The 24,509-nt window shown below is 35.8% G+C and overlaps 1 protein-coding gene across 2 annotated transcripts in view; it reads right to left on the bottom strand.

Annotated features, from left to right (window-relative positions):
• Positions 1-24,509, bottom strand: part of LOC128744312 (uncharacterized) — a 546,345-nt gene that overhangs the window by 69,532 nt on the left and 452,304 nt on the right. Inside the window, exons 5-7 of one of the 2 annotated variants that reach the window (XM_053841201.1) lie at positions 17,375-17,491; positions 17,039-17,219; positions 9,637-9,888 (exon numbers count right to left, since the gene is read on the bottom strand). In XM_053841201.1, the coding sequence (XP_053697176.1) occupies positions 9,637-9,888; positions 17,039-17,219; positions 17,375-17,491 (550 nt within the window). The remainder of the gene's footprint in view (positions 1-9,636; positions 9,889-17,038; positions 17,220-17,374; positions 17,492-24,509) is intronic. The other variant, XM_053841202.1, reaches the window with a different exon arrangement.

Below are 24,509 nucleotides of genomic sequence, written 5' to 3'. Positions count from 1 at the left end.
ACATTTTTGAAGATAATTTTTCAAATCAAAATTTGCTTACGATTGACAATAAGCAGAACAAATGTTTTAATCATCAATTTTGTATATCACTTTGCTTTAATCTAACAGAATTACTTTCTCTGGTTCAGTCACTAGTAGATAATGATAATGTCTATCTGTCACGTAGTCGCCGTTTTTTATAGCGCTGCTCTTGCTTTAAGTAGTATTATCCTCTCATTGAAGTGATGTTTATGAAATTTATTCTCATCAATGGTATCATAAAAATTCTTCTGCAGAGTTCCATTAAACGTCAGCAGCTATTCTTCCGGTGCGTCGTTCCGGCGAACCAATTGCCGCCGGTTGTGGAACGGCACCACACCATTGGAAAGCATGGAAAATCATTTTCTAATCTACCCACACAACGTTAAACGTCCAACCACCCACTAGAGGAGATTATTAGCTGCTGAAACGACGCTACTCAAGTAAGTACATGTCTACAAGCCGCTGTCTTGTTGATGACTGCATTGGCGTGCCTAGGCAGGGGCACACTGGGGCACGTGCTTTACCTTCAGCCATTACAAATATTTTTGAAAAATTTTTACTTAAAGTTTAAATGTGAAAACCAAATCTTTTCTTGCTTTTAATATATATGTTATTATTTTCCTTCCGTTTCCGTTCCGTTTTCCGTGTTTTTCGCCGTCTTTTTGACGCCTTTTCGTTATTCTTTCGCAATTTTTCGTCATCTCATTGTTGTCTTTTCGCCTGCTCTTTGTTGTATTTTTATGCTCTTTTCATTATCTTTCTGCCATCTTTTTATCTTATTTTCTTTTGTCCCAAATGCTTTTTCGTAGCACTTTTTTTGGTAGCTTTTTGTTATTTTTGTTGCTGTTTTAATCTTTTTTTAGCATTTTTTCTTCTTTATTTTTATCGTCGTTCCGCAGTTTTATACACTGAAGTCGCTTTTACGCGGTTTGTTTTTTACGCGAATTTCGAAACTTACGCGGTTTTTTAACGCGAATTTCGGGATTTACGCGGATATGCTCATTAATCTATTTTTTCACGTAGTGTTGAAATCCACAAGGTCTTTTTTAGGCGTATTTTTGTTTTTTTAGTCGAATTTTAGAATTTACGCGGGTTTTTACGTGTATTTCGGAATTTAGGCGGTTTTTTACACGAATTTCAGAATTTAAGAAGTGGTTTTTTACGCGATTTTGATTCACGCGCAACGTATTCTTCGCGTAAAAAGCGACTTGAGTGTATTGTCTTTTTACCCAAGTAACACTTGCAACATGTTTTTTAGAAAAATATTCAGAAAACAGTTGCATTTAAATCATAAATAAGTTTAATGGAAAACAAGATGTTATAAAAATGTTTTATTTCAAACGCCGATGTTTTCAGCCAGAATGACAGGTTTGAGTTGTATTTCGGTTGTACAGCTAAGCTTTTATCGATCATTTACAACTGAGTATTCGCGACTACGAAAGTAAAAACTCGATTTAATCCACCTGGTGGTGAAAGGAACCTTTGTTATACGATCTTACTTGCTATTTGAGATAGAAACCGACACGTCTTCGGAGTATAATCCATCTATTAGTTAACGTTGCGTAGTGCGTTGGTTTACATAAAAAATTTTGAAAATTGAATACGTTTACAAAATTTGAACAAAATATGACCACTTAGAAATTTTGATAGATCCTTTTTTCATGAAATTGCGTAATAAGGATAAGTAAGTTGTTAATAATTTGAGTAAGTGCAAGTAAAAGTAGGTTGTAAGAGCAAATATTATTCTTTAACATATACATTGCGTAGTAAAGGTCTAGTTTATAGATTTTTGAACTATGCATAATTTCCTGTAATGCCTATTTGATTCACACCAATAAAGTTTTCTAGAATAAATTTCATCAATTTTTATTAACCTTCGGTTACTCACGCTGTTGTATTTTGTATTTTGAACGCCATATTGTTATAAAGTTACAAATCGTTGTTTAACTAACGTATATTCTTCAATTAACTTGTTATGAGCAAAATGTCATAATTATTCAATGCATTAATACTTTAAATTGTTGGGAAAATTGATCAGCATAAACTGACATCACAGAAATGAAGCAATCAGCATATGAGGTGTACCGGAATTGGCCTGGAATTGTCTCTCGTTTCTTCATATGGAAAAATGGTGTCTGTATGCATCAAAACAATCAGCAATAATGTAAAATGTTTAAAATGTATCCGTCTGTTGCTAGTCGAGTAATTCGGGGTCAAAATTAGGGTATTTTTTATAATCAAAGTTCTACAGTTCCTAAACAAGCAAACATAGAGGTATACTATATTCAGCAAAGTTGTGTATTTTTACTATTTGTGCAACTTTGTAATACATGAAAAAGTCATACAACAATTACGAAAAGAGCTAAAATAAAAAACTGATTTCACTAATTCATATACAATAAATAAGATTTTTCTAGCTTCGCTGAAGAGATAGGGGGTTACTGTCTTCAGCAAAATTTCTTGTAATAATAAACTCTAAAACTTTGCAGAATACATCAATGTGTCGCTCTATGATGCACGCTCTATTGTACCTTACCTCATTTTTATTGCACTTTTAGGGGGATTAATCAAAATTTAAATTGCACCAGACGATAGAACTATCAATTTCAAGAAATTCTTCCAAAGGTTCCATAAACCTAAAACCAAGTTTTCCCAGTCAAAACTCTAGTGCGCATGTCTTTTTGGCTTTGGGCCATTGTGCGCGCGAATAACCGTATTACAAAAGTTGGCGCGTGTGTTGGAGGGTTAATATCTTTTGATCGGCAAAACCAATTCTACTGAAATTTTGCAGATATATTTGCAGCATTAAAATCTCTAATTTGATGTAAAAATAATTCAAACTAGATAAATCATCTTAGATGAAATGGTTATAAATTATTATAAATTTTAATGTGTTGTATTCAATTGCTCATAACTTTCAAATTAAACATCCAATCAAAAAACAAATCAATAGTGATCTATTAGGCTATGTTACCTTTCAAATGAGACTAATAGCGCCTAAGTCGGTTTAGCCATCTCTAAGAAACAGGCGATAATTATTACCTTGTCAAAACAGGTTTTTTAAGCATAACTTTTAAACTACTTGTTTGTTTTCAATAAAATTTACCCGAAAAATTTAGCGTTAATAAGAGTTTTCATTCGATACCAAGATCGTTGAAATCGGTCATTTTGTTCCGGAGAAAATCGTGTCACGTAATTTTTACTTTTTTACTTATAACTTTCAAACGAAATGTCGGACCTCGAAGCAATTCAATAGTGATATACTAAGCAATAATACCTTTCAAACGAAAGTAATAGCGAACAAATCTGTTCAGCCATCTCCGAGAAACAGGCGATAGAAAAGTTGCGCCCCGCACATACATACACACACATACACACACACACACACACACAGACACTGCTCAGTTCGTCGAACCCTGTCGATTGGTATATGTGGCTCGGCCCTAGGTGCCTCGGATCAATTTCGTGTTTTTCGACCAATTCCTAAACCTTTGTTATAGTATAACAAAGGTAAAAAGATTTTTGAGCCTGTTCGCACTCACACGAAAACCCATGCCGAATTGTCAAAACTTGTGTGAAAACAAAAGCAATAATACTTCCTTCTCTTTTTGTGTCACACAAAAATCAAACAAATATCAGCAACTTCGTAGCTGCGAATTGCCGGCATAGGGTGTTTGCAGAGTGCATATGTATTGGAGATCTGTTGGGCAGGCAAAAGTGACAGCTCCATATAAAACACACGGGCTGGGAAGAGCAAATGCAATGTGTGCCCAACAGATGTCTTGCATATGTGTGTAGCAAAAGCCCTATTGAACAGCGGGCGAAGTGATGACAATGAGCACAGCGCAGATCAATAACTTTGACACATTTTCGCAAGATTGCAATATTTTATTGAGCTTAAATGCTACAATTTATGAGTTTTCCGAGTATTTTTTGAGCGCAATTTAAGTTCTTTCACAAATAAAAATTAACTGTGAATCAGTTGTAAGTTAACGCAAAACAAAATTCATAGAGTACAACTTTTCATTGGTTTCGAATTTTTCGGCTATCGGTGTGCTCATTTGTACGCAATCTTGTATAAACATGGCCAATGACTGCCCCAAAATATAATGAAATAGATCAATATTTTTGTGTCGTAGAATGATTTTATGTATAAAAGGGACATATAACATAATTAATATGAAATATCCCACACGTTTTCAAAGAGATGAGCATGTTTTGTGAGATTGTCATAAAATGATATTTATTTTGATTCCACTCAACTTTTGCTTATAAAAGTAAATCTTGAGCGCATCAATTTTTCGGAAGTAGAATGGCAAAGTTCACGATAAATTTGAAATCGCACTTTCGTTTGGATTATGTGAAGGCTACAATGTTGCTTTGAGTGATTGATGAATTACCGAAATATACTTTAGCCATTTTATCTTGCGAAAAATGTCTGACATTATTTTGCTTGTAAATACATAACTCCAGGGAAATGTCAGAAAAATCCCTTCAACAGTTATTTGCGCTTTTCTGTTGGTAGTACAAAAGCCATGCAACGCATAGGCGTCACTTTGAAATATTTCACAAACATGTTACATTTTAGCTCGTTTCTTGCGCTTTTTCAGTCGGAAATTGGTTTTAAATGAGTATGCGAAAACGAAAGGTCAGCAATTAGCTTTGTTTTAACGAGAAATTAGCCCTCAGTACGTATTGATGATCACGATGATTGCTTTAGGTGTGTTAGTAAATAAGCTTTCGTAGCTCTATAGTTGGAATTCTTGAAATGTAGCACGGTAAATTCACTAAGATAAATGTTATTTTGTCTTACCTTATTTATAATCTTTCATATGCAACTCGACTTTATCGAAAAAAAAGTTCCTCTGTTGAGAAAACTGTTTATGAAAATATGCACTTCAAAATCACCTCAGCATAAAACATAAATCATACAATACACACACAACACTAATCTGATTCCGTATCGCAGCTACATAAGCCTTTTAAACAAAACCGGCGGCAGTTCTTCACTTGAAATTCAGTATTTAAATATATTTTACTATTGCACAACCATATCTAGAAGATTTTTCATCAATATATAACCGAAATTGATAGATATTTGCAAAACATCAAAGCACACAAGCACCTAATTCACATACGCACGAACGAAACAGACCCAACATGCACCGAGGCATGCACTCAAGAAAAATATGCACGTAGAGCTTGCGTAAACTCTTGCGCAGTTTTCATTCACAGAATTTTCCACGAAAGTTTGCTTTTCAGCTGTTTTTACTCATATTAGTCGTTTGGTCTGAAAATCTAGTAAATTTTATTTATTTTACTTTCAAACATAAAGTGAAATGCATGCCGACTGCAAATCAGATGTATTCATAATTATTCCGGTAAACGAACGTATCGATTTTTAGAGTGCGTTTATCTTTTGCGGCAGAGACGATTTTCGTTTTCTTTCTTTCCCCCATTCCTTGTAGTAGTGTCCGAACTCGTCATTTTTTCAGTGATGCCATATGCAACACTAAAATTGTTGTCTTTTCTCTATATAAAGTTAGAAATCTAACTGAGGGAATGGCAACATTTTGATGTTGTGTGAGGGACCTGTTGTGCCTAATGTGTTAGGGAAAAAAACCAACGGATTTTGGTAAAGCTTTCGAGTGACTCAAGTTTTAATGTTTTTGGTCATACTTGAAAGATTAGCAACGTAAACGTATGCGACAAGTGCGTCGTATGCTCGATTCGCGTCTTTTTGTACAATTTTCTGCGGTTGTGTATTGTTATGCTATTTATTTGCCGGTACGAATAAGATTTATTATTACAAAGTGAAATGGGACGGAAGCGGAAAGCACAGCGAGCTGCTCTTCTGCGTCAGCGAAAACAGCGCACATTGGCAGTAGAAGAACATTCTAAAGATTGTAAACCTTGTGTGTTGGTTTCAGGTATGGTTAAAACATATTTTTAGTGCTACTGTCCGTTGTCTATACATATTATGATTCGCGAAGCTTACGTGTACCTAATATCTATAATCTCTTCAATAGTATTTGCGTTCAAATATTTGTCTTCATCATTGTTAAACAATGCTATAAGCATATTTGTAAATATGTTTCTATGTAAATGAAAACTAAATTTTCGAAAATAGTAATCTGATTAAAGTCTTAAGAATGCAATAGAACTCTGTTATATCTACTAGTTCGATATATTATTTATTTATTTACATATGATTACAATACTTCCCATATCAATAACATAACATACATTATATATATACCATGCATTTAGTTATTTGTTGTTGACACTTCCTACTCTGTTCGGGAACCAATACAATTAAGAAGTGATGATTTCCTAATGATCACTAATTTCACCTTAAATCTGTTATCAATTCTTATTTAAAACCAATTTTGTTACTTTTGTCGAAAATGTCACATTTTCATCGTCCTTTTATCGTCTTTTGATGTATCTTTTGTCATTTTGGCGTCGCCTTCTGTTGTCGAAATTTGTTTCGTTTTTCTGTTTTTATTTCTTTGTCTTTTTGTCGCATTTTCGGCATCTTTTTATCGTCTTTTTGTCACTTATAGTGTTTGTTAAACGTCGTTTTGATCGTTTTACATCACATTTTTGTTTTTTGTCCCCAATCTTTTTTTTATGTCCTTCGTCTTTTAGTTGCCTCTTCACCTTCTTTTTGTCCTTTAGTTGCTGCCTTTTCGTCGTTCTTTCACCATTTTTCTTCATCTTTCTGTTGGTCTTTCGACGTCTTTTTGTCAGCTCTCTGTCGTATTTTTGCACTTTTTTCATTATCTTTCTGCCATTTTTTATCGTATTTTCGATTGTTTTTGGCATTTTTTGTAGTTTTTTCAGCAGTTTTGGCGTCTTTTTGTCATTTTCTGTTCGTCTTTTTGTCATCTTTTCATCCTGTTATATCGTCGTTTCACAGTTTTTTTGTTATCTTTTTATCTCTGTACTGTCAGTTTTTCGTTGCCCTTTTTTGTAGAAAATATTTTTTTTATGGTTTTTCTTCTTTTTGTCGCCTTTTCATTGTCTTTTTGTATGTTTTGATACTTTTTGATGCTGTCAGTTTTGCGCTGCCCTCTTTTGTCGATAATGTTTACTTTTTATCGCTTTTTCATAGTCTTTTGTCATGTTTTGTTACTTTTTGATGCTTTAGAAACGTCTTTTTTGTCATCTCATAACGTATTTTTGGTTTTTTGTCCCTAGTCTTTTCTTTATTTCCTTCGTCTTTTTGCTAACTTTTCATTGTCTTTTATTGTTTACAGATTATGCAAAACTAACACAAAATTATACAACAAATAATACAATAATAACAAAGGTAAAAAAGCACAAAAAGGTGTTAAAAAACCAAAAAAATTACATAGAAATAAAAAATGGTACGGAAATGATACAAAAATGGCATCAGATTTTACAAAAATTACAAATTATTTTTTTTTCAAAAATTAGACAAGATAGAAAAATAACGAAAACACAAAAAGAAACTTTATGTTTTCGTCAGGACAGTCAATCGGCAAAGCAAAACGACACCTATTTATTCTATGCCCGACGTTTCGATGTATTTAACATCTTTTTCAAGGAGTTAGAACCACGTGTCGTGTTTTGGTGGTCTAACTCCTTGAAAAAGATGTTAAATACTGCCGAAAACATAAAGTTTAGGAATCATCAACAGTCGATAGCTCCACTTCGAAAGTGGTACCGTGTTATATTTTCCAGCCAATCAGAAATTGGGTCAATTTTGGGTCACGCCGTGGTTAGCATCCTAGGTCGTGGCTAGAGAAGGTAACTGGTTTACTGGCAGAAACTCCTGATCGATTTGGTTTACAGCGACCATAATAAACTATCTGATAGAATATATAATAAATTTGCAGTAGCTTCCATAGTTGTGCAGCATATGTGCATTAAACTTTATCGTGCATATTGGAATGACAAGTAGCTAAAATTAACGCGCCATTAAAATGTTTTTTTACAATTTTTACAATTTTTGAAAACCAGTTTGTTAGGATTTCTGTCATTAAGTCTTTGAAGAATCAGCTAATGTTTTTGGACTGATCAAAGCTGAAATTGTATATATTGTAATTGTAATTCATACCGCGATAAAACTTTTATAAAGTTCAAATAAATTTATTAAATCGAACAAAATGTGAAAAGTCGCGGAAATATTATTTTAAACTGTAATAAACTTTTGTTTAAATTAAACTAAAAGTAATTCACACAAAATCAGAAAATTTTTTAGAGAAATAGTAGTCAAAAACCCTTGGGAATATGTTTGAGTGCATTAAAATTAAACCCAAATTGAAATTATATTTCATTAATTAAAACAATTAACAAAACGTGTCCATTGTAGTACTGCGCATTGTAAATGTTTGGCGCTCCTCCTTCTATCAAGGTCTGGGCACACTAGTGTTGATGAGCCGCCGCCTTAAGTCAAATTTCGAAGTGAATCGATCGCTAATAATCGAGGGTGAAACAGCTCATCCAAACGACTTGATCTCAGATGGTAAACTAATAGGATGTGCTGCGGAAAGCCACAAACCGAGGCAGGCGGGATTTTCATTACCGGATAATTCTGCAAATTGATTGTATGCACGGTTTGAAAATTAATCTTGCTGTAAGTGCTTTTCCGAAGAAAGGCCGACGTTCGGTGGAACCTAGTACGGCGGGTGGCACAATTTTTAATTACTGGTGATGTTTAATCATGCGATGTTATAGTTTGAAGTAACAAACTTTAGTTTGTTTTATCATATCTAGAAGACAGTATAACTTCGATCATCTGATAAGCCCCAGATGTTTTATCAAACGAACGATTCTACTTCCGCGACAAGAAATCAAAGTTTCACAAGCCGCAAATAAGAATGAATAGAAAACTTCGATAAATTTCCAGCTCGTAACAGCTGGTGACTGTGCACATCTGCCTTCTTCCTCGTTAATGTCACTTCCCCAGCCAGTGACAATGATAACGGCAGTCGGGTACCTATAATTTCGGCACATTCCGTGGTTATCGGAAGCAGCCTGTTGCTTGCTATCTGCGCGCCCGTTGAGACATAATAATGACAGCAATAATAATAATCATCATCAATGAGCACGATTTTATTAGCCACCGCAGCAGCGCCACGAAAACGAAGTGTACGACGACAAACATTACCCGTTTTTATTGAGCGAGACATTGTTGGATGGTTTAGCCATCACGAAACAGCCAAACAGTTATGGTTATACGTTTTAAGCATTGGCGCAATTTACACAATGTTTTCGTTATGCTACTGCGGTTGGAATTCTTCCGTACCTTCGTTTGCGTATAATGTCTAGTCGTACTTGATACAACATATTTTTATATGTTGTGAAAAAGTGTCTGCAGCTTAGAATTATTAAACCAAAATCGAACACAGAAAAAATGGCATAAATAAATTACACATTTAAAAATTAAAAATAGCGTTTAATTGCAAAATATTTTCTTTCATGGACCACGATTGTAACATTCAGGTACATTACGGGTTCATAATATAGTCCTAGTGCACACCCTTCGTGTTTTTAATTGCATTTTGATTGTAGAATTATTAACCCAATAAAACACGACAACAACAGCAAATTAGCGGCGCTGGAATGTCTAATTAGGGAACTTACCGGAAACAGTGGTGCCCCATTGACGCACACGCTCTCGGCGAACCGCACACGGATGGGGCGTGATTTCAGCTTGGCCTTCTTGCCGGCCGACAGCAGCGTGGACTTCCGGCCGACGGCGTTGTACAGCTGCGGCTGGCAGACCAGCAGCGTGACGGTATTTTCGCAATTTCTAACTAATTGTATCACATGGTCGCGGGGTGCGTCCTTGACGTCCTCGCCGTTTACAGCTAATATTTGGTCACCGGGTTCCAGCTGAACGGGCAGCCATGAAATGGAAGAAGAGGAAAAAATAAAAGAAAGGAAAGACGATAATTATTGCGTTGATTATTATCCATTGAATACCACGGAGCTGTCGTGTGGATTGGTCGGTAATTATGGATTTGAACGGGCTACACACCATTCATACCGCATGATTACCAGTGAAATGTACACGAAACTCCGCGGTTGTAAGCTGGTTGCATGAACACAGAAGCGGAAAAATTAGTTTTCGCATTAAAGCTTTTATCGACTTTGTGAAAGAGTCCTAAAATTTTAAAGATATATCCTGTTGTGCGTTCCCTTTGTTTTGAAACTTTTTTTGACCATAACCATCAAATCCATTTAAAATGTTGCAGTAAGTGTGTTTGAGTCAAATCAGCAGCAAAACTTTTGGAGTATTCTTTAAATCCACCTAAGAAATGATGAAAGTTTGAATGGCTTGCCTTACTACGACGGGAATTAGAAATAAACTATCTGAAAGATTGAAGTCTTACGTATCTTTTTGCTAAAGACAGCATACATTTTTTGCTTGAAACTAAAAAATTGTAACGAAATTGGAAGACAGAGTATTTTTTGACCCAAAAAAAGTGTCCCCGGTTGTAAATCACTTCGAAAAAGCCAAAAAGAAGAAAAGAAAATGAACAAATATTAAATGAAAATAATATACTACAATCATTTATTAACAGAAAACACCTTAAATGCAAAGTAGTTTATCAGTTTCCCAATTTCATCATCCAAATCCGAATTGCAATCAATGCAGGTATGTAAAAACAAGAAGTTCGAGCTCTCAGACATGCAGTTTCCATTCTCATGTACCTGAAAATTGTTTTGAGAATGTATGCCATTTTCAGCAATGTTGTACAGTATTATAACTTTCCAATTTCATTTTTAAGTCCAATTTTAAGTTAAGTACTGGTGAAAAACTCTAAAAAAGTAGGAAAATTATGTTCTGTTACATGGAATTATTTTGAAATATTTTTTTCTTGTTTATCAATGTCTAATTTTTTAATGATAAATGCTCCTGAAAAACTCGGAGACGTGGAGCAGTTAAAATGGGCTAGAAAAGCAGGATTTTTCCTGAGGGTTCCTGAGGGAATACAAGAGCAAGAGAATGAAGAAACGAGAATATAAAAACAGAAGAAACGGAACTGAATAAAAAGTGAAATGAAATGCAAAAATGAATGCAGAAATCAAAAGGGATAAAACGAAAAGGAAAAACAAAATGTGACAGAAACGAAGGAAAATCAGGACATAATGAGAGGAAGAACGGAACAGACGAAGGAAAAAACGCATGGAGATCGAAAGAAAACGGGATAGAAAAGGTGTTAAAAAGCGAAAAACGTCGAAAATCGGGAGCAAAAAAAAATGCGAAACAGAGCAGAAAAGGACAAAAAAGAGGCAGGAAAGGAGGAGAAACGAGCCTAAAAAGGGGCAAAAGCGGAAGAAGAAAGACGAAAATCGAAACTGAGTAATTTCAGAACTCAAAAAAGAGTGAAAACGGAAACAGCGGGCAGTAAATAGGAAAAAAACTTGATTTAATCCACCTATTGGTGAAAGGAACCTTTGTTATACCATCTCTTTTGTCATTTGAGATAGAATTCGACACGCCAGAAACATAATTCAACATTTTGATAACACTATGGTAGTTATCATCAATACATATGCATGTCTATGTAATATACTGAGCAAATTGTATAATATTTTAAAACATTCAAAAAATGTTTTCCTTTTATTTGTAAGTTGTTATTTTGAGTAAATAGCGGGGTCGCATTCTGGGGTTTGGTTTAAGTTAAAAACTGTTCATTTTCCTGGATGTATTCGGAACATTCCCAGAACGTGTCCGGCTGTGGCCAATGTAATCCTGGACACTTTATATGACGACAAATGAACTACTTTTGAATACTTTAAGATGTCACATATTGTATTTCAGTTCAGTTCAGAAACTGATCCCCGATCCGGAACATTGCCGGACGTGTTCAGTTGTAGCCGATGATGTCTTGAACATTTTATACGACTACCAATGGTCTAGTTATGTAATTTCGAGTACTTGGAGGTGTTGCATGACGTACATCCGATCCAAATTCTGTTCAATAGAATTCTTCTAGGCCACAAAACTTTCCGTTTGTTACTTATTGCAGTCAAATTGGTCCAGGCATTTCCGAAAAGCAGTTGTTTATTGTTATATTTTCACTACTGAGATTATTGAGGCTGAAACTGAGACTGAAAGTGGTGAAAAATCACATGGGACTGTTATGCGTTTATGGGCAGTAATGCTAGTTATCATCAACACATAACACATAACACAAAAAATCGTGCGCATAGTTCTTGGGCAGGATTGATATTAAAGGGGGACTCTCACTGGAAAGTCGAAAAACTTGTTTGTTTTGCATTTTTAGAAGCCTTTTATCTTCAGAAATGTTGAGCCCAAAGTATTGTTCGGTCCGTGGTCTCGTTGAGAATTTACAGTAAAACTGTGGTATCATTTGAAGGAAAGTGCAGTGCTGTACAATAGTTTAAACGCGCTCTTCTCGAAACCGTATGTTTTCAACGACGGTGCGGGTATCTCAGTATCTAGAGGATCGATTTGGCTGCATTATTTTTTGACATGTAAAAATGTATTATCTAAATTGTGACGTAGCCACTTTTCGATATCTCAATTTTTCAATTTCCGCTGCATTTAAAAAAAAATCGGTATATTTCGCAACCAGTAAGAGATAGATAGTTACTATGTACAGCAAAGTTGCTTATTTTACTGTGTTCTACAACTTTTGTGGAGACACTGTGATTTTTTGGACGCATTTAAAAAAACAAAAATTTGGATCACCCTAATCGGTAGATTACGGTCACCCTAATAGTGTAAAAAGTTGCGCCATATTTTTTTAATAAACTTTTCCAAAGACACGCCACCTGGGAAGTTAAGCATTTTTACGCTAGAGCACATGCTCGCATTTTTTTCTATTTGGTTCATTTCAGGAAAGTTTGCTTAAATAATTTCATCAATGTTTTATCAAATAACTTTTGACTGGTAAGGCCGATTCTAATAAAATTTAGCAGATATCTTCACAGCGTTAAGGCCTCTCGTTTGATACTAAGATAATTGAAATCTGCTTAATTATCTGGTTAAAATCGTTATAAATAAATGTAAATTTTATTATGCTGTACACGACTGCTCATAGCTTTCAAATTAAACATCCAATCAAAAAACAAATCAATAGTGATCTATGAGGCTATACCGTGGACCCCCGTTCGTTTGACCGTTTTTAATCTGAACACTTTTTAATTTGAACCCCGTTGGTTTGCACGATGTGCAAATTAAAAATGGTTCAAATGTCATTCTCAATATGACATCATTTGCTTATGCACACAATGCACATAAACACGATTTGTTTGCACTGACCAAGCGTGTTTAATCTGTTGCACATTTCGTTTTCCCAACGATTATACAGTATCCCCCCGCTAATCCGACACCCAATAATCCGACGACTCGATAGTCCGGATCTCGCTAATCCGGAAAATTCCGAATTAAAACGTATTGTACTTGACTTCTTTCAATCGAACACTACCTTCGTTTGGCGTCTCCGTTAAAGTCAGAATGGCACTCTTTCTAACTAAATGGAAATGGTACATGGTGCTGCTTCTAACTACGTTCACTTTTGCCATGGCTATAATATTTTCATTGCTATTCTCAATAGACTGATGTGCTTGCCCTTATTTCGACACTAACTTAGAGTTTTAAAGTATTTTGTTGACGAAATTGAGTATTACCGAGTATAAAACATAGTTATTGCGTACTTATGACAAATATTTTCAAAAATTTCCGGAGTTGTTTACGTATGGATGTAAACAAAACCACATTTCAAACTCACACTGACGTCAGTTTGACTGTCGGATTATCGAGTCAAAATTCGCTAATCCGGCTATAAATTTGTCGGATTAGCGGGGCGGTACTGTAATAGAAATCCGATCGGAGAATGAAATATTCGCTGCTTGCAACTGCCAACTAAATCAAACCATCAAAACAATAACAAAGAACAGGGTGGCCAGTTCATACGAGTTTCAGCATATTTAGGGTGATCAGTTGTTCAAATTAAAAAGTAACGCCGTTAGTTTGCATGAGGAATCGTTCAAACGAACGGGGGTCCGCTGTATTACCTACCAAATGAGACTAATAGCGCATAAATCAGTTTGGCCATCTCTGAGAAACGTTCGACTAATTGACACCTTGAAAAAGCACATTTTTAAGCATAACTTTTGAACCGCTTGATTGTTTTCCATAAAACTCTCCCAAAAAATTGACAGTAGCAAAAGCTTTCATTTTATCGGTGAAATCGGTTGAGCGGTTCCGGAGAAAATCATGTCACGTAATTTTTACATTTTTGCTTACAACTTTTAAACAAAATGTCGGACCGCAAAACAATTCAATAGCGATCTACAAGGTTATAACACCTTTCAAATAAGCGTAATAGCAAACGAATCGGATCAGCCATCTCCGAGAAACAGACGACTAAAGTCAAGCATCACTTACACACACACACACACGCACACACACACACACACACACACACACACACACACACACACACACACACACACACACACACACACACACACACACACACACACACACACACACACACACACACGCACACACACACACGCACACACACACACACACACACACACACACACACACACACACACACAGATTGCTCAATTCGTCGAACCTTATCGATTGGTATATGTGACTCGCCCCTCCGGGTCTCGGATCAACTTCGTGTTTTTCGACCAATTTTTAAACCTTTGTTATAGTATAACAAAGGTAAAAAGAAAATAGGAATATGAAAGGAAATGAGAAAGGGAATACGGAATAGAATTCAAGGTTAATTTTAACTTTGATTTTAAATTTGGGTGCATCCGAAAAATCTAAATTTAAAATCAAAGTTAAAATTGTACTAGAAATTAGACTTGGAGCGAGAGTATAAATTTAAGTTGAAATAGGACTTGACATAATGCATTTTATTAACCTTGAATTTGAACTAATTTTGACTTGAAGCGTTATTTCAAATTGAAATCGTGATTCTTATTTTTCCTTTCGGTTATTCTTGTTTTCTATTCCGTATTCCCTTTCTCATTTCCTTTCATATACCTGTTTCCTTTTTTTTCTTATTTACTGCCCGCTGTTTCCGTTTTCACCTTTTTTTTGAATTCTGAAAATACTCAGTTTTGACTGGAGTTTCCAACCTAATCGACTGATATTTTTGTGATAGGTAATAATAGATTCAATCGTCATCCTACGATTATTCCATTTATCCAGGCCAAAACATTCTTCTGAAAGGTCGGGTGCCACACCTTTTGCTTATGCCTGGGCATGCCAGTGTTTCTCCTATCAAACACGTAGGGGAAGACGGGGTAAGACGCCCCCCTAAGCGAATAATTTGCTAGCATAAAATGTGCACGAAAATTCACATTTTCTTGTTCCACACATGGAAAAGCATTAATTTATCTACCATTAAAAATTATATAAAGAATTAATTAGTTTATTTTTCCATGATTTTTCATCAATTTTCGAAACGTCTAAAAATTATTCGTTCACAACCAGGCGGGGTAAGAAGGACCACCAAAGGGGTAAGACGGACCATGGCGGAGTAAGGCGGATTGTGGCAGATTTGAAGGTTTCTTTGAGTTGTAAACACAATTTCAATATTATTAACTAGGTAAGAACAAGTTCTTAAGGGGTCTTTAGGTACATGCTAAAAGAAGGTATAGTTTAATTTAGACACCTGCTAAAAGAAGGAACTTTACTACTAGTTTAATTTTGAAAATAAGAGTAGACGTTATTTTACTCCACTGGTTTTTATTTACTCTTTTCTTGGCGTTATTTTTGTTGATTTGTCAGCAGGACGTTTACTCTTCGAATACCATTAACTTTAGGTGAAGGTAAAGAAGGCAACGTTAAGTGAATTGGAATCATCGAATTTTGATTCCGTTAGATCCAAATTTACATTGATTGTGTTATTCGAATGGCACTTGTTGGCTGTTCTTTTGACGTGGGAGGCTCTGTGTTAGACATGATGATCTCAGATTCAAGGATAATTTTTATTACAGGTGTACTCTATTTCGAAAAAGACACTGATGAAGCCTGCAAATGCGCATCTGTCAGAATAATAAAATAGTTAGTCAAATTTAACAGGAGAAAGGTTGGGTTTTTCATTCAATATTTTTAAAATCTATTAAGACATTAAACAGAAGAACTTTAGGCAATTATGAGCACTATGACGTATGGCCCTTTTACCCCGTGAACAATGGCCCGTCTTAGCCCTAGCTAACGATTTACATTATTTTGCTTTTATCTCTCAATCCGTACTATTTTATATACATTTTCCGCCACACGCAGAACAAGAATTCCCCAATTAAAGTCAGTGGTAAGAGAAACGTCAAAATACTTAGCTTGTTTTGCTGAAAAACCTTAAATTTGTTACTGCTGAAATTACACCGCATGAAGACACTGCGAATGAAAAGTTTGTTTTGATTCTAGTTTTGACGTTGGATACGGCCGAGTGCCACAGGTTGTCTCGAAAGTGTTTAGATAGGCTAATAAACAAAACATACTGGGGCATTTGTAGAAAATTTACGGATTTCTTGACGAAATCGATGTGGTCCCTCTTACCCCGCCGGGCCCTCTTACCCCTTATTCCCCTACGTAAAATTCAATCTAAATTAGAAAGGTCCAAATTTAGTCATTAACCTATATTGCGGATCACTTTTGTGTTTGTTGACCAATTTTTAAGTTTCAGTAATACAAAGCTAAAATTAATATAAAAAAAACAGTTCTACTGGCTCATCAAACCGAGAATAGTAAGCAGAACGTGCTACATTTCACCATTCCGTCATAAATCGTACAAAATTTGATCCGCTATATGTCTGGTTGAGTGAAGCAGATTTCGGTCAAATCGCACCATCCTCCCTTCCCCGGTTTATAATTCTGAAGGACCCCTTCCAAATGAATGGCAAACATTAGACGTCGACATGATTTTCGCTGAATATATTCACCCATAAACCATCCGTTTAAGTGTGACAGCAATTTCTGAAATGAATTCCACGCACGCAATTTCCCTTTCGGAAAATTATCCCGAAAGCAACTCACCTTATTTACACTAGGTCCGCCTTCGGTTACGAACCGAACAATCACAGGTTTTTCGCTCCCCGCCACGAAACCGAAGCCCAGCGTGGGGCTCCGATGGAGCACCACCAGTCGCGGTTCCGGCGGAGAGTCATTGTAGTGATACCGTTCCGGTTCCTCGTAGGTGGTGGTTTTGTTGAGATGGCTGAAAGCAGGGTAAGCAAAACGAATAGGGGTGTTAGGTGGGGCACGATATACAGCGGACCCATAAATTGCCGAACTGTGAATATTGGGGGCCGGTCGTAGGCAAAAATTAGCCCTTCCCCACCGTTCCGCAACGCAACTGCCAGCGATACTCACTTGATGTAGTACGGTTGCCCTTTCAGGTCGACCGCTTTTTCCCAGCCGTACGGCAGGTCGATCGTTTGTATCCAGTTCTCGATTGGTGGCAGCCATCCTGCGGTGCGTGTGATGTGGCTGAAAGAAAGACACAGAGAAGAGATAAAAGTTATGACTTTATCGAAAGGATTTTTTGTTTTTTTTTCTCTCTCGGCGAAAGAATGGAATGAAGAATCTAACGGTAATTTGATATGCCGAAGTAATTTAGCCTGTTTTCTATTAATAATTTATGGATTAAATGTAGAGAACGATCATTTAATAGTTTTATTGAAAATTTTGAATGCGCTGCAATATGGTAAAACAATGGCCTCCGTATAAAATACGAACATATTAACGTGGGCGACACCCTTCCGCATTTCGTTCGCTAAATGATTCGGTAACAATAAAAAACACCATGCGCACCCATTGGAGCGACAAAAGAGGTGCACGCATTGTGCTGCACACGGCACATGCGAGATTTAACGTTCGCAATTGATTACTTTTCGACAATTACATCACCCACATTCATCATGAAGTTGCAATATTTTCCACGGTAATTAAATTATTTCATTCATCCTTTTGTGCGCGAGAGTCGGTGAACGCCACTGTATCGCATGTGTCTCGTTCGCGACAATGGATCATAACTTATTTAAAACAATAATTTCGACTACAATCAAAATTCAATTACCAAACACGAGGGGGATGCTGCCATATCCTGCTGTATCCCTTGGCACCATGCTGCACCATCTAAAAAGGGCTGCTGCTGTGATACGTTCAGTGTTGCCTTTTTGTCGTTTATTCTACAATTTATGTTCCGCGAAACGAACTACGAAGTTACAATGTTAGTAAGGAAAGTATGTTGAAATTCCCTTATTTTTATTTACTTTTTTGCCATGTTTAAGTGTTATTTTAGTTCCGATCGTTATTAAATGACAAGCGCAGTTTGTTTGAGCGAAAGCCTGTTAAACCGGGTGGTAACACTGTCAGCTGCGAAACTGCATTATACACAGTGACTCGCGGATGGTCACAAAGCAACAGGTGACATATATTAGCAGAGGAATGTTGTAATTTTTCCCGACATTTGTGTAAAATGCAAACCATAAATCATTAATCTTGCCAAATGGTACTGATTTTCAGTCGATTTGTAATTATATTAATAGGTGGATCTTTCCATAATTAATGTTATTGGTTTTGATGCTGGCTTTCAAAACCATGACATATTTATGAGCTTTGTTCGTTTATTCGATGCTAAAATATCCATATTTTAGATTGGAATTCAAATCAATTTGAATAATTTAACAATTATCAATCTTGTTGTAGAAACAAAAGTAGTCATCCTGGACGTAAAAATGATGCTAAACATTGATTTCTGTGTTTGATATATCATTTTCTACTCAAACATTCTCCTTCCACTAGTTTCTAACTGTTCTCAATCTAATTGTTTAATTGCACCCCAACATATCGAGAAATTCATTTGTTATTGTTAATTTGAGAAACAATCCTGCGAAGTAAATTAGAAAAGACAGGTGTAAGATGCAAATTCTTTTACTCACAAATTCCAATATTCTTTTTTTGTTAAAAATTGAATTTTAAAACCAAAATTAGAATTTCTTCTGTCTTCTTTAATTACCGTGCGTTATTCTTTTCGGATTTAGCAAAAAGTCAATCCTAATCCAAATGGAGAGCTAGAATTTGAGTTGAGGACAAAATGTTATATTGCGACCGTCGCCGTAATATGATTGAACTGAAACTGGTGAACTGGAAAATGTTCGATAAATAAGCCAAAAATACATTGGGTTATTTAATGGCAGGTGCGACCACAGCACTTCATTTTCGTTTATGTTTTATTGCTCTAAACTACTGCCGCACCCAACGAAAAAAAAAAGAGCAGAGGGAAGTCCGGTATGGCTGGACAGGCCTCTATGCCCGGACACAAGCGATTTCTTAAAAACAAAAAATGATTGGCTGCTTTTGAGAAATCGCCTATGTCCGGGCATAGAGGCCTGTCCGGCCATACAGAATTTACGTCTTGATCGCATACAGAGTCAGATACAAGTACAAAAAGAAAAAAAAAATCCAGTTTTTTCTTTTATTTTTTACTCGTTTTTTGTTATTATTTTCGGTTTTCCATCTTTTCACTTCTCTTTTTCCTTTCTTCGTTTCCAGTTTTCGCCTTTTTTTAACTTTTTATCTTTTCTCCTTTTGGATTTTCGTTTTCGTCTATTCCGTTTTTTCGCTTTTAGATACCCTGTTTTCCTTTTTTCTGCCATGTGTATTCTGTTTTTGACCCACTATGCTCTTGACCCATAATTCTCCTTTTATGTTCCGTTTGACCACTTTTTCCAATTTTCCTTGTTTCCTCTATCGGTCTTTTCTCTCTCGCTATTCTTTTCTCTATTCATTTCATTTGTTTTCTGTTTCACTTTCCTTTCTTGTCCCGTTTTCCATCTTTTTCTCTCCTATTTTTATTTTTCTGCCCCGTCTTCTCCCCTGTTTCCAGCTGTTTCCTTTTTCTCTTTTTCTGTGCTTTTCGCCGATTTTCCAGTTTTCTTTTCGTTTTTTGATTTGAATTTGAATTTCCATTTCCAATTTGTCTTTGTTCCCTTTTTAAACTTACTACTTACTTTAGCAGCTAAGAGCCACCGTATCAAGAATTCCTCTCCATTGTACTCGGTCCTGGGCTACTCGTCGCCAATTCGTTGCGCGTCTCGACACTCGCAAGTCGGCTTCAACCTGGTCGAGCCATCTAGCACGTTGGGTCCCTCTATTCCTGGTACCGGTGGGGTTCCTGAAGAGAACGGATTTCAGTGCACAGTCGTCCGGCATCCTTGCGACGTGGCCGGCCCACCGTAATCTCCCAACTTTCGCCGGGTGTACGATGGGAATCTCTTCAAGCAGTGATTAGCGTTTTGTACATCGTCAGCTTTGTGTGGCGCCATATGCTCCCAGATCGAAGCATCTTTCGGAGGAAAAAGTTGGGTTCGATTTCCAGCTTGAATGCGTCGTTGGATCTCCTTACTCGTATTATTGTCGGCGGTGACCAGAGATTCCAAATATACGAACTCGCCAACCACTTCCAGTTCATCACCGTCAATAGTCACTCCGTGGAAGGCAAACGTTGCTTTCTCTGGAGCCTTTTCCTACCATATATTGGGTTTTCGACGCATTGATTTGTAAGCCTATGCTCATATCCTTCGTTTTTAGTCTTGCGTAGATTGCCTCCGCCGTCCCAAGGTTTCTAGTAATGATGTCGAGGTCGTCTGCGAAGGCTAGGAGTTGGCTACTTTTGCTGAAGTTGGTTCCTCTCGTTTCGATGCCCGCTCACCAGATCACACCTTCAATAGCGATATTGAATAACATAGAGGATAGTCCATCTCCTTGCAGCAACCCTCTGCTCGATTCGAAAGGACTCGAGAGTGTCCCCGAAACGCGCACGTAGCACATCACTCGCTCCAGAGTACCTTTGATCAACCGCGTCAGCTTGTCCGGAAAACCGTACTCGTGCATTATCTGCCATAGCTGTTCTCGTTCAACTGTATCATATGTTGCCTTGAAATCGAAAATATGATGCGTGGGCACGTTGTACTCTAGTAAAAATTTGATCCGTAGTAGCAAGAGCCCCCATAAACCCCACTCTTCTTTTTCTTTCTCTTGCGATTTCTTCTTTTTTGATCCCGTTTGTTCAGTTTTTGATATTATAAGAATTTAATTTTTTTTGTTTTTGTATCCATGGAGTCCAGAATTTATAGTCAAAGATCCAAAGTCAAAACTCGAAAGTCGAAATCTCAAAGTCAACTATAGGATCTATAGAACAGAAATAAAAAGTATGACTTTAAAAAATGAATGTCACAACTTCAAACTCAATAATCGAATATTGAAAATTAAAAAGCAAAAGCCAAAGTCAAAAATCGTAAGTCAAAAGATAAAACTCAAAATTAAAAACTTAAATAAAAATTCAAGAGTAAAGTTAAAAGATAAAAATCGAAGTTGACCAAGAGTCAAAGATCAAAAGTTAAAAGATAAAAATTAAAAGTTGAAAGTTGAAAGCTAAAAGTTAAAAGTTGAAGATTGAAAGTTGAAAGTTGAGAGTTGAAAGTTGTAAATTGAAAATTTAAGGTTTAATGTTTGAAAGTTAAAAGTTAAAAGTTAAAAGTTAATAGTTAAAAGTTAAAAGTTAATAGTTAAAAGTTGTAAGTTGTAAGTTGTAAGTTGTAAGTTGTAAGTTGTAAGTTGTAAGTTGTAAGTTGTAAGTTGAAAGTTGAAAGTTGAAAGTTGAAAGTTGAAAGTTGAAAGTTGAAAGTTGAAAGTTGAAAGTTGAAAGTTGAAAGTTGAAAGTTGAAAGTTGAAAGTTGAAAGTTGAAAGTTGAAAGTTGAAGTTGAAAGTTGAAAGTTGAAAGTTGAAAGTTGAAAGTTGAAAGTTGAAAGTTGGAAGTTGGAAGTTGAAAGTTGAAAGTTGAATTTTGAATGTTGAATGTTGTTGTTGTTTTTTATTTACGACACTTAACACTCCTTAGTGCATTCGTGTCGGGAATGTTGAATGTTGGATGTTGAAAGTTGAAAGTTGAACGTTATAAGTTGAAGGCTGAAAGTTAAAGGTTGACAATTGAAAGTTGAAAATTGAAAGATGGGAGTTGAGAGTTAAAAGTTCAAAGTTAAAACTTGAAAGTTGGCAGTTGAGAGTTGAGAGGTAAAACTTGAAAGTTTAACGTTTAAAGAGAAGAAAAAGAGAAAATATGGGAGTAGTAGAAACGAGAACAGAAAAAGAAGAAAATTGAACAATGTAACCGGAAGAAAAAAGGTAACTGAAAAGAAAAGCAGAATGTAACAGAAAAGGGAACGGAACGGGCCAAAACGACAAAAAATTCAAAAGGATTTAAAAAGGAATAAAGACGAAATGGAAATGGAAAAGATAATGACAAGAGAAATGGAAAAGCGAGGAGAAAATAGGGATAGAAAAAGCAGAGTAAGAGAAAAAATGGAAACGGAGGGAAAACGAGACAAATAAAGAAAATACGGGAAAGAAAAAGTGACAGTAAAGTGGAAAATGAGAGAGAAATAGAATGTAAACGAGACGCGAAAGGGAAAGCGAAACCAAAATAGAAAAGAATAGTGAGAGAGAATAATGAAACCCGATACAGGAAACAAGGAAAACGGGAAAAACGAGATATAAAGGGAATATGATGGGAAAATGGGACAGAAAAAAGAAAGGGAAAACAAAAGTTCATTCAAAGAACCAAAGAAAAGAAAGAAACCCGGAGATCACAGGCAGAGTATACATGACTGAAAAGTTTCTTCTTTTCGGGGCAACTAAAAACAGAAAAGACGAAGATGAAAAACCAGAAGGAAAGAAAATAAAACGACTTGAAAAAAAAGGAAACCTGGAAACTAAAAAAGGAAAAAAAGGAAGTTAAAAGACGGAAAATGGATAGGAAACTCCAAAAAAATACGAATGAAAAACGAGAGGAAAAACTGGATTGAAAATAAAAATCAAAATAGGACAGAAAGCGAATAAAAACAGAAAAACAACACATAACAGGAATTACGGGACACCAACAGGAAAAATGATAGATACAGAAGAAAAACGGAAGAAGAAGGAAGAAAAGTGAGAGTAAAAATTAGATTAAACGAAAAAAACGGAATAAAAAGTGAAATACTGGATCAGAGTAAAAATGGAATAAAAAGTAGAAAAACGAGACTGAAAAAAAAGAAAACTTGCAATAGTAGTAGGTATACCGTAAAAGAGGTAAACGGTGTGAGATTTTAAGTAAAACTTCGTATCTAATTTCGTATCCGTGTCCAACTTCAAATCTTATTTTATTCCAATTTTAATGCCATTTTAGTTCTAATGTTAGGTCCAATTTCTAGTTTGAATAAAATTCCAATTTCAAGTCTAATTTCAAAAGTAATCCAATTCAAATGTAATAAAAGTTTAATATCAAGTGCAAACTAACTCATGTCCGATGTCAATTCGAAGTTCAATTTCGAGCTCAATTTCAAATCTAATTTTAATATAAATTTAAATCCAATTTTAAGTCCAATTCCAAGCGTAATTAGATTCCTGTTTCAAGAATGATTTGAAGTCCAATTTCAATTAAAAACTTCAAATTTAGTTTTAAGTGCAATTCAAAGTAAAACTTCCAGTCCAAATTTCTCCAAATTTAAGTCCAATTTCAAATCCAGTTTTAGGTTCAATTTCCAGTATAATTTGAAATAAAGCTTTCAATTAGTCCACATTCAAGTCTAATTTAACGTTCTGTGTCAAGTCCGATCTAAAGTTTAATTTCAATTTTTATTTCAACTTCAGTTCCACGTCTAATTTCAACGTTGACTTTAAATCCAACTACACCCGAGAGTTCGATTTTTGTGATAATCAATAATAAATTCGCCAGTCTACCACTACCATTCAATTATTTTCTAGATCAAAACATTTTTCTGAAAGTTCGGGTGTCCCACCTTTTGTTACTGTCTGGGCACGCCAGTGGAGGAGGGGGAGGGGGTATATTTTTTCAAGTATTACTTATTGTTACAAAGGGGGGTTGTCAAAATCGTAGTTTTTAAGTTACTTGTTTTGCATACTAGGGGTGATAGGGGCATAATGGGCACCTTAACTTGATAGCTGATTTAAGCATCCAAAATGACTAAATTTTTAAAGTGTCATCAATGCAAAACATGAATTAAGTATCGATTACTAAAGGCATACTGTTTGCAAGTTATAAAATAACTGCCTTATCATGAAAAATGTGAGTTAAAGTCATGCTTCAAAAACTACAAATCAGTCAGTGTGTGGGGCAAAATGAGCACCCCACTGGGGCATAATGAGCACCCTTATAAACACTTGCTTGAGAGGTGTATACAAGTACAACAAGCACATCACACATATTACACATACACACGCATACACACACATACACACACACACACACATACACACACATACACACACACACACACACACACACACACACACACACACACACACACACACACACACACACACACACACACACACACACACACACACACACACACACACACACACACACACACACACACACACACACACACACACATACACACACACACACACACACACACACACACACACACACACACACAC

The sequence above is a fragment of the Sabethes cyaneus genome, chromosome 3 (genome assembly GCF_943734655.1).
Source record: "Sabethes cyaneus chromosome 3, idSabCyanKW18_F2, whole genome shotgun sequence".
NCBI classification, from domain to species: domain Eukaryota; kingdom Metazoa; phylum Arthropoda; class Insecta; order Diptera; family Culicidae; genus Sabethes; species Sabethes cyaneus.
The sequence above is the reverse complement of the archived record's forward strand: the minus strand, read 5'-3'. Positions and strand labels throughout refer to the sequence as shown.